Source organism: Cyprinodon variegatus, unplaced genomic scaffold (genome assembly GCF_000732505.1).
Source record: "Cyprinodon variegatus isolate N-32 unplaced genomic scaffold, C_variegatus-1.0 Scaffold163, whole genome shotgun sequence".
NCBI lineage: Eukaryota > Metazoa > Chordata > Actinopteri > Cyprinodontiformes > Cyprinodontidae > Cyprinodon > Cyprinodon variegatus.
In genome coordinates, this window is record NW_015150616.1 from 351,051 (window position 1) to 361,960 (window position 10,910).

Here is a 10,910-nt window from a genome sequence, read left to right on the forward strand (position 1 = left end):
TACTCATCCAAGTAATTCCTCAATTAAGAGTAAATAATAGCAACTGAACTCATGTACTAAGGAGTTAATGACTCATTGCATCCGATTTAACATCTATAGGGATTTTATCTGACAGAATGTTATGTGCAAATTCTAGTATTTAAAACTGTAATATGAAGATGCAAATAAATAAGAGGATTTCAAGAAACACTTTTTAAATCAGCCTATATAGCCAATCTTTATAGTAGGTAATGCATATAGGAATAAGGAAATTCTTGCTGTATTACCTACTGTTTACTGATCTCCATGTAGCTCAAGTTACTCAAGGTGGGCAGAGAAACCAGAAAACTTACTCAATAATACTCACAACAAAATCCTCAAGCGAAACTAAAAAGTATGGAGATGTACAACTACTAAGTTTTTGTTTGTCTTTTTAAGTTACTTAGATATGTATAAATGCAATTAGTTTCTGCCCAGCCTTACTGTGTATCCTGTCAGACTGAGGTTGACAAATTAAGTCATATCCAAACACCTTGAAGCTTTAATTGTATCAATCAGGAAGTCTACAAGGTGTTGCCAGGTCACTGTATGGTAAAATATTAGGAAAGAATTACTTGTTTTCTGTCATCTCAGGTATAACTGTGCTTTTTTTTCTTCAAATAAAATCCCAGTAAAATGATGTAAAGTTTATGGTTGCAACTTGCCAAAATGTTAAAAAGTCCAAGGGATCTGAATACTTTATTTATGTACGTGATTTCAAATCCTGAAGTGTTCACTTGTCTCTTATGTAAGTACTAATAATTATAAAAGCTAAGTTGTTTTTGTTGAGTTTTTTTTTTTTTTTACCAGTAAAACTCTTCGTTTCATCGTTTCTTACCTAAACTCTGGTGCAGAGTTGCTCTTCAGACCATAAAAACCAGCAGACAAGGTGAGCAGCCAATATGGCACAAAAGTCCCATGTTCACACTCCAGGTAAGGCGCGGACCATCTGATCTGGTTCTTGCTCAGGAGATAACTTCCACTGTTGGGGCCCGATCCATCAGGGGCGCCTCCGCGCGCCTGAGGTCTCCTCCCGTCCCTGAAGTCATGGAACCAGTCAGACTCCGGGCTCCTGTTGTTCAGGTGACGGCGCGCTGACCCAGACAGGTCCTGCAGCACCACCTCATTTCCAGTCCTGGTCGCCTGGAGAAAAACATGAGGTCCTGGGGTCGAGGCGTCCGTGTGCAGGGTCACCACTGCCCTGTGGATTTTCGGATCCCCCTCCAGGATGCTTTGAACCAGCGCGTGGTACCAGTGGATGTCCCTGTGGAAGGTTCGCTCGCGGGACCTGTTAGTTTGCAGGATCATGTTGAGGAAGTTGGTGGCGTGAGCCACCGTGTCCAGGACGCTGTGCAGGGAGTAATGAGAGGCGACGTGGAGGCCGCCACGCAGACTGCTCAGCTCATACCTCCGGGAGCAGTTGACCTGCCTCAGAGCGGAGGAGTCCCCGGTGTGCAGGAAAGCCGTCACCACCCTGGGAAGGTCCTCCTCTATTTTGTGCGCCACCACCGTGCGCTCTGTCGGCTGTAGCGGGTACGAGGTGGGCTGGAGGGGCGGCTCCCGCTTGATGCTCTGCGTGCTAAACACTGGCGGGTTTTTCTCGTCTCTGTCGTTTTCCGACCATTCCACGTATCCATAATTTGATCCCAAAACGAGTCCTGTTTGCAGAAGCAGCGGGAGGAGGATCAGAGCCATGGTGGTTCCTCACAGGCGCAGAGGGGACACCGCGGGCACCTGGCAAACTGCGCTCATCGCCAAAGCTCCTCTAGGTGCTGCGATTAGGGATACTTTGTCAAACACGAGCGACAGCAGTTCCTGAATTTCATAGTCATGACGTCTTCAAGAGCGAAAGGAATCCCCCCCCCACTTCTGATCGGGGTTACAGGAAAAGCGCAGACTTTCAACAATCAGCGGTCCAAAAACATCCTCGATCTTCTCTCCTGGTCTAAACTCACTCACAGGCTGGAGCTGCTGCTTCTCTCCCTGCTGCTGATGAGCAAACAAACCGAGGAGCAGGATGTCAAGAAAACGTTCTTGAACTTCAGTCCCTCCCAAATAAAACCTCAACAGGCAACACGAAGAGTCGCCCACAGAGTGTGCATGAGTAAATGTGTGTGGTTGTTTCTAAGTGGGAGTCTGCAGGGAGTGGGCGGGGCGTGGGAACAACGGGAGCTGTCCGGTGCTGAAAGTAGCCGGAGGAAAACAGGATGAGAGATGTTGGTGGAGAAGGAGAGACCTGAGGGACTGGGAAGGAGGCGCAAACTGGGAACAAGAATTTATCTAAAAGCGGAATAAAGCAGGGGAGGGGGGTTAGATTTAAGCAAGTGCTCAAAAAAGCACAACAGAACGGTGCGTGGTAAGCTTTTATGTCATTTGCTCTCTATTTTCCATACTTCAAATAGCAGTGGCTTAGTGGTAACAATAATACAGTTTCTTTTAAGTTACAGTAGAGCATCGGTTCTAAGCAACTAATAAAAGAAAGAGTACAAAATCAAACTGCAGAATTTATAAATGTGATAAAATCGACTTTCAACTTCAAATTTTGTATTTATAATTCAATTTATGTCACCTTGAGCATTTATCTAGGAAGAAAGAGCTTTGTGTAAAATGTAAAGAAGGGCTTTCAAAAAAAATGTCACTTTAAGTTGACACTATTAGTCCATTTCTTTCTGCTGTTTTTCAGGTGAGGTCAACATTTAAATGATAGTAGTTTTAAATGAGCTGTAAATCCAGAGTAGCATTATTCTAAATGATACAGAACTCAGGAACTACTAAAAACCCAGTTGTTTGATAAAGTGAAAAAGTTAAGAACAATGAAGAAAATATTTCACGCTGTTATTTTATGGAACTCTTACTGTTATCAGATTTAGAGTATTAAGCAAGTAAGTAAGTAATATTTATTTTTATATATAGCACCTTTCACAGACATAGAGGTCACAAAGTGCTTCACAAAATTACGGTACAATGCAAATAAAATACATTTACAGTCTCAAAAGACATGGTCATAAAACAACCCTTAATCTACTAGAATTAAAATGCTTTCTTAAACAAATAGGTTTTTAGTTCCCTCTTAAAAACCTAAACAGAATCAAGTGAGCGCAAAGAAAGCGGAAGATTGTTCCAGAACGCCGGCGCCACCGCCTGAAAGGAGCGATCTCCCCTGGTCCTGTAACAAGTACGAGGGACCATGTGGTCCCTGAAGGTTTTTTAAACTGGAACTGAAAAGAGACTGGGAGCCAATGAAGAGGTTTTAGAATCGGTGTAATATGAGCCCTTCTGTTTGTACCAGTCAGTAACCTCACTGCAGAGTTCTGAACCTGCTTAAGACGAGACAACTCTTTTTTGTTTAGACATGAGAATAGACTGTTACAGCAGTCTAAACAGTAAGACTCAAAGGTGTGGATAAACTTTTCAAGATCTTCTCTGTCACGATTATTCTAAGTTTAGAGATTTTCCTCAGTTGGTAAAAGGAGTTCCTTGTCATCAGGTTTGAGTGGTGCTCTAAGGACAACATTTTGTCAAAAATGACACCAGGGTTTCTAAGGCTTGGTTTAGCAGACAAACTGGTATCAGGTGTTGCCCAGATACTGGTAGATACCTGGAATAGCATCATCAGGGGCAATATCCCGCACCTTTGTTTTTTTTTAGTGTAGTTGCAGGGAATTTACACCAAGCCATTTTTTTATGTGCACAAGACAATTCAGGAGATACCTTAACTTCTGGATCTCTTAGGATTTAAAAGAGCAGTAAAGCTGGATATCATCACCAAACAGATGAGGGACTGATAAGATCACATATGTTGTGAAAACAATAACAGCTGAAATACAAGCATAGGCACCATCTTGCCTGATGAATCCATTCAATTTAAAGTGGTTTACGCTTTAACATGAATTCAATGATTACAGTGTATTACTGTATTTTTTTTTTTTTTTTTTGCAGTTACAGTAGTTTACTGGAAGCAGGGTTGCCAACAATGTAATGTTATTCTACAGGATTCTTACTGTTGACAGATTTACAGGTTACTGTTTAAACAAACAAATTGGTGATGCTTTGACCATTTAGTTTAAATTATGTTATTCTCATCAAACATTGCAATTCAGTTATGAACTATACCATTCAGCAAGATAATAAAAGCTTACGCTTGACATTTGAGGTAATTTATTTAACAAAAAGGACAACAAAAACAATTGGTAATACAAACAAATATTATTGACCTTTTATATGAAAAAATATAATTTCAAGACAAGAAATGTTCCAATTCCTTTTTCTTATTTGAAACTTGAATTGCACACATAAAAGTTTTATCATTAAATGAATAAAATATCCATTTAAATAGGAGTAGAAAAATAAAAAATTAAAATGTTTTAAAGAGAAAATTACCCTCTGCTTGGAGGTTTCCTTGCAGAACTTTTCCAACCAAATCTTAAAATAGGCCTAATTTAAAAAAAATCTACTTTTGTATTAAAAGGTAAACCAAAAATATCACTAATTGGACTTGCCTTAATGTCAAATAGGAATGGATACACCAGAGAAATAATACAGTTACTTATCACTATTCTTTTCAAAGTAAGGTTGTTGTTTCCTAAACTTCTTCTGAGTAGTCAGCATTAAACAACATTAAGGCTCTGAATTTCCTCTAATGACACATCAAAGTCTGCTGAACATAAATTACAAGCAATTTAGATTACCAAAGTGACATTGTATACTTTCAGTTGCTGTGAGATGTGCTGCTTGCTTTTTGGCATCAACTACATCAGGGGTTGATAACATTGTATTTGAAACACAGTATTGGCATTATTGGACCTTTTCTGAGGGAAAAAAATGTTATCAGATGTGCCAAGTATAGCTCTTCCTTTAGAGTTATATAGATTAAATTATAGCAATATCCACTTAAACAATACAAGTTACGTATGGGTTAGAATCTAAAGCTGGATCAAGCTTTTACTCTTGCTTCAGTGCAGAAACTTTCCTAGCCAAATGAAAGTTATTGAGCTTTAAAGAGCTGATTCATTGCTTCCTAATGAAGTTGATTGAAAAAACATATCAGCTTTACTGTTTTCTACTAGAAGCAGCACACAACAAATCTAAATGTGTTAACAGAGATAACAAGTTCCGTTCAAATCAACATGTTGCTAAAACAGATTTTAACCATTTTTGAGCAGAACTTTTAAAACTATATATTTGAATAAGTCATTTTTATAAAACTAAATAATAGAAGATTTCGTCTTAAGGCCTTTTTTTAACATTGGGACTTTATATATTTGTTAAACAGCTTATGGTTTTTGAAGTTGGACCAAAATGCAAAACAACTACCCCGAAGCAGCTTGGTGGGTCTTAATGTTTCTATAATGAAAACGAAAAAAAAAAAAAAAAAGTACAGTCTTGGTAAAATAAATAACTGCAGGTATAAATGTGGACAAACATGGCTTGATTAGTGAGAGCAGCTCGAAGCTAAAAAAAAAAATCATGGCCTCAACAGCCAAATCTTTTTTAGATCTGAGCTTCACTGGGGTTTTTGTGCACACAAATAAATGTATTGTAATTGTAACCCTAGCAAAATATGAAGGGCGTTGCCGTAAGGTGAAAGTAATCCCCTCTGTCAAGTATTTTATATTTCCTAATCAGTTTCCTCCAGGCTTGTGCTGCATTCAACTACATCCATCTTTTATTACCTCTAACCAGTGTCCCAACTGTGTCTTGAGCTCGATGCCACCAACACCATGCTTTGCAGAATTAATCACCACGGTGGTGGGCCTCATCAGAGACAACAATGACCAGGACTACATAGAGGAGGTGGAGCAGATGGTGGACTGGTGCAAAGATATCAACCTGATCCTGAAACTGGAGAAGACAAAGGAGATCATCGCCAGCTTCAGGAAGAACCGACCAAACCACGCTCCACTGGTCATCAACAGCTCAGCTGTAGAGGTGGTCAACAGCACCAAATCCCTGGGGGCGAACATCACAGACACCCTAACCTGGACTGCAAACACCACCTTACTGGTCAAAAGGGCACAGAAGTGCTTGTACTTCCTGCAGAGGATCAGGAGAGCCCACCTGAACCCACCCATCCTCACGACCTTCTTGAGAAGCACCATAGAGAGCGTTCTGACCAGCTGTCTAACTGTGTGGTTTGGAGGCTGCAGCTCCTCAGACTGGTAGAAGAGATCATCGGAGCTCCTCTTCCCTCTATAAAAGACATTTAATCCCAGCGCTGCGTGTCCCGAGCCTGTAACGTTATCAATGACCCCTCACACCCCCACCATGGACTGTTCTCCCTGCTGCCCTCTGGGTAGAGACTTCGCAGCATCCACTGCGGGTCCAGCAGGTTCTATAACAGTTATTTCTCCACTGCCATCAGACTGTTGAATTATTAAAAAAAAATAATAATAAATCAAGTCACAAATCGATACTCTGCATGACACTGATAACACCAATCCAAATAGAACTCAACTCAAAAATGTTTTTCCAGTACATTTTTTTTTTACCATATATTTGTTTTTGCACTGTTATGAACTTTTCCATCAATGCCTTTTGAACCATCTTTTTCTCCCACACTGTCTACATTCGATCCATTGCACTTTATGAAATGGAAATGTTTACTTCACTGTTAAGCTGCTGCTCATTCACTGTCTGAAAGCTGTACAAACCAAAATTTCGTTTTGTATACACTCTGTTTATACAAAATGACAAAAGTCGTCTAAGTGTAAGAATGGGTAGGATGTGCTTTCTGCCACGTGTGGTGTTTGGCATGTAGACCAGAACATCCGGTTTTCATCACAGCACCTTCTCCCATACATTTGCTGCCTTATCATGTCCAATGACTGTCTCATCAACAGATAAACTGAGCTCAGTGAGATGTTCCAGACCTGTGATATTGCTTTATAGCCTAACCTAATCTCAGAACTCTCCATCTTCTGCAGACAGAACAGAAATACTAGAGATACTGACATTAAATGGCTCTAAGGGGACTTTTGATACCGAGCTTTTTTTAGTGGATGTCATTTATTTTGTATCTTTTGTATTCCCTGCCATTATTAACACGTATTTTACGACTTTCTCTTGACATCCCAGTTCTTAAACGAAGTTTTCATGTCGGTTTTTTTTTTTGTTTTTTTTATGAGAATATGTCTGAGATCCTAATGCAAATCGACGTGCATTCCCTTTTTCTATAGAAACTGATACAGTTGTTGCCAAATTTCAGCTGGGATAATGGTGGGAAGGCCAGTTTTCCTTTATTATCAGTTTTTTTTTTTTTATCTGCACAGCACCCAAATTAATAGAATTGACATTTTCCACCTTAAATCATATTTCTCCAACTCCTGCCTTTTGAGGCAACTATCCAGCAGCTTTTAGATGCATCCATGCTCAAATGCACCTAAATCAAATGAATGCCTCATTTACCAGGAGTTTTGCCAAACATGGTGACCTGCTGAAGATGCAATACTGCAATTTGATCCAGCTGCGTCACAGCAGGGATTGGTGTAAAATGGACAGCAGAGTGAAAAATACATATTCCTCTAGCAGATTGTCAAATTTCAAAAAAAAAAAAAATATATATATATATATATAATTCTAATGATAAAAAAGAGATATAACTCTTGATTTTTTTTTTTACGTTTTTTATCTTGCCTTGTGGCACTGTAGCTGTTAAAATCATGACACCCCTCAGAAAGACAATAAGCACTGCAGGTAAGTTAAATGCTCACTTTACATTGCCTGGATGTAAATGTATATACCGGTAATGGTTTGGTGGCCTGTGTAGAGAGTAAGCTGCCCGCCTCCCATCTCCCTAAAAAAGACGAAATTGTTATCTGCGTCAAGGATTATAGAATAAACACATTAGGGGGTTCACAAAGTTAGAATAGCCCCTAATGGTGATGTTGGGGTCATTTCTTAGTTAGAAAACAGCCTTTTTTTCTGGGTTACTCTAGCAGCCTACGTAATCTTGCAATTATTTCACTCACGACAAGATTGAAAGGCTTTCTCTCTCTGTTATTTTAAACAGAAATATAAAAGATGTTTATCAGCCTCCTTGAACAACCAACTGCTTTAAACCCCCTACAATCCATTATCAGCCTCCTTGAACAACCGGAAGACTGAAAGGCTTTCTCTCTCTGTTATTTTAAACAGAAATATAAAAGATGTTTCCTTATGACAACTTAATTATACCAGAAAGGTTACCCTGATATACCCTATGTACAGAGATGTTGGCAGGAAAGAAAGAAGTATTCACGGATCTATTCGCCACATGGTAGTTGAAACTCCCATTTCAGTCCTTATACCACCTGATTGTCTCTTTTATTGATCAGACAGTGTTGTGTCCAGCTGTGTCTGTCTCTTTTTGTGGGCAGTCAGTCTCACAGTGCTCAAGCGCATTTTTAGGGCTGATTGGAGGTCGATCTGGATTGTGAATTGTCATTAAAGGGTGCAGCTCACCCGGGATGACTTGCAGGCTGTTTCCATGGCAGTGGAAGGTGATGGCACAGCGTCATGGACATGAGACTCTCAGCCTGTATTAATCACATGAAACTGCTGCTTACATTTCCTCTATTGATCCAGTTTGCCAGTTTGGTGTTTCTTCATGAAAAAATGCAAATGATGGAGGATAACTTGTAGATGTATAATGACAGACACAGCAGATTAACCTCATTTTAGACTTCTTTCAAAATTACTGTTTTGCAAACTTGCATAAATCCCCAAGCAGGGCGGGCATCATCTCAGTAGTGAAAATGAGGGGCCATGCAAAGTGACAGCTCCTGCTTCGCATTTTATCTTCTTTTAAAGGCTTTGCTGCAACCCCTGGCTTGTTAAATAATTGATGGGCATTTGCTGCTTCATCTGCATGCTTTCCAACTTGGGCAACACTTGCGGCCGTTCTTTCACCCACACTTCCTGCTTTCCCAGAGGTTCTTTTAATTTAGCCCAGAGGAGAGGCAGGGGTGTATGTGTCAGAGAGAGAGAGAGGTTTGTTGTCCCTATGATGTTTTTTTCCCTTTGCACAGGAGCCTGATTAACTGGAGACCCCAAATCTCAGAAGTTTGTGTTTGCTGACAACGTGCAAACTTTTTAGGATCTAAAGTTTCAGATTTAAAGTCTCTAAAGTAAAACAGGATGACAATAAAACCATCTTTACTTAGGATATAATATACTCTAACAGCTGGAGATATAGCGGAAAGCATGAGAAAAACCATGGTAACCAATCTGCTTTAAACCCCCTACAATCCATTATCAGCCTCCTTGAACAACCGGAAGACCATCAAAGGAAAAACAGAAAAAGACAAAGAGAAAAGGATTCAAATAGTTCAATTTCAATTTTCTCTACAGTGAATTGCTATTTGATTTACCTGCTCTGTCCAATAAGCTTAAATCAGGGATGTTTATTATCTTTAATTAAAAGTAAAAGCTTCAAAATAGAATAGAACAACCATATCAATATTGGGAGTGATACAGATGAATTACACATGGAATAAACAATACATTTTCATTTGCAAAGTTTGGAAAAATCAGGTACCATTTTTTCTTTTTTTAACTGGTTGCTTACTTTGCTTGGGTCTATCAAAGAAAACTTCAATACAACACTGTCCCATAACTAACAAGTTTCAATCATATAACACCTTAAACTCCCACATGACCAAAGATGCTGTGAACAATGTAAAAAAAAAAACAACCATCATTTGATAACATTAAATCAATATTAAAATCAATTCAAGAATACAGAAATTTGTAAATAAAATGTGATTAGGTAAAAGGGATTTTAATAACACCACGTTGTGTAAACATAATAACACATTATGTGTAAAGTAATTTAAAAATTTTAGTAAAACAGTTTATTTGGTCAGAAGACAGCAGTTAATAAAAAATCATTTTAAGTCCACAACTTGCAGTGTGTCAAATAATTGGCCAGTACACACCATAATTTATTATTATTATTATTATTATTATTATTATTATTATTATTATTATTATTATTCTAATCATATCACCTTTCTGAATGGAGTTCTACCTGAAATATCTAGAAAAAGAAAAAGATCATCGGTGTGTTTAAATGTTTAAATGTGGGCTTTCCAAGCATTTTTAGGGCTCTTTAGAGTTAGAAGATTGTACTCTGATTCACATTGTTCACAGATGGCTCATCTGACTTCACAAACACCTAGCTTGTGTTTACTCAAAAGCACACCCACGCTGACAGCCTTCAAAGTTTTCTCATGCTATGGGGGAGGAACAGTCACGCGTGGAAACAGCTCGCATGGAGAGTAGGAATCTCCCGTTTGTAGTATTTTAATTAACGTATACGCAACTTTTCAACTTTAACCTCAAGAAAACTTGGGTATGAAACTGATCCCATCTGATAAATTCTGTACATTTACGTGTTTTTTGTTCGTTTGTTTGTTTTGTTGTTGTTGTTTTTGCATGAAATCATGGAATATGCAGTCCCTTTAAATATGAGCGTCACTTTTTAAAAGTCAAAAAATGCCTTTGCTGACACCTACAGGTTCTTATTGTGTACTACAGGCAGAAATATTGGGCGTTTATTATTCTACGCTTTAAATATCAGTTTTTCGACTTATCAAACCTAGATTTAAAGTTAGTAGGGATTTATCATAACTAATTACAATATACGTGTATGTTTTTTCGCTATAGGTTACTAAATATCGAATAATTAACTTTACATTCACCGGTCGGTGACATTTCCAACATTTTATCTAGGTTATCAAACCTAGATTTAAAGTTATTAGGGATTTATCATAACTAATTACAATATACCTGTATGTTTTTTCGCTATAGGTTACTAAATATGCAATAATTAACTTTACTTTCACCGGTCGGTGCCATTTCCAACATTTTCCGAGGTACGCAAATGCAGCATTTAAGTAACAACCAATGAGGAC

At 38.6% G+C, this 10,910-nt stretch overlaps 1 protein-coding gene across 1 annotated transcript in view; it reads right to left on the reverse strand.

The window, feature by feature from the left end:
• LOC107086803 (probable G-protein coupled receptor 158) overlaps positions 1-1,713 on the reverse strand; it is a 110,952-nt gene extending 109,239 nt beyond the window's left edge. The window contains exon 1 of the mRNA XM_015378001.1: positions 857-1,713. Coding sequence (XP_015233487.1) covers positions 857-1,713 — 857 coding nt within the window. The remainder of the gene's footprint in view (positions 1-856) is intronic.
• Positions 1,714-10,910: the final 9,197 nt, after the last annotated feature.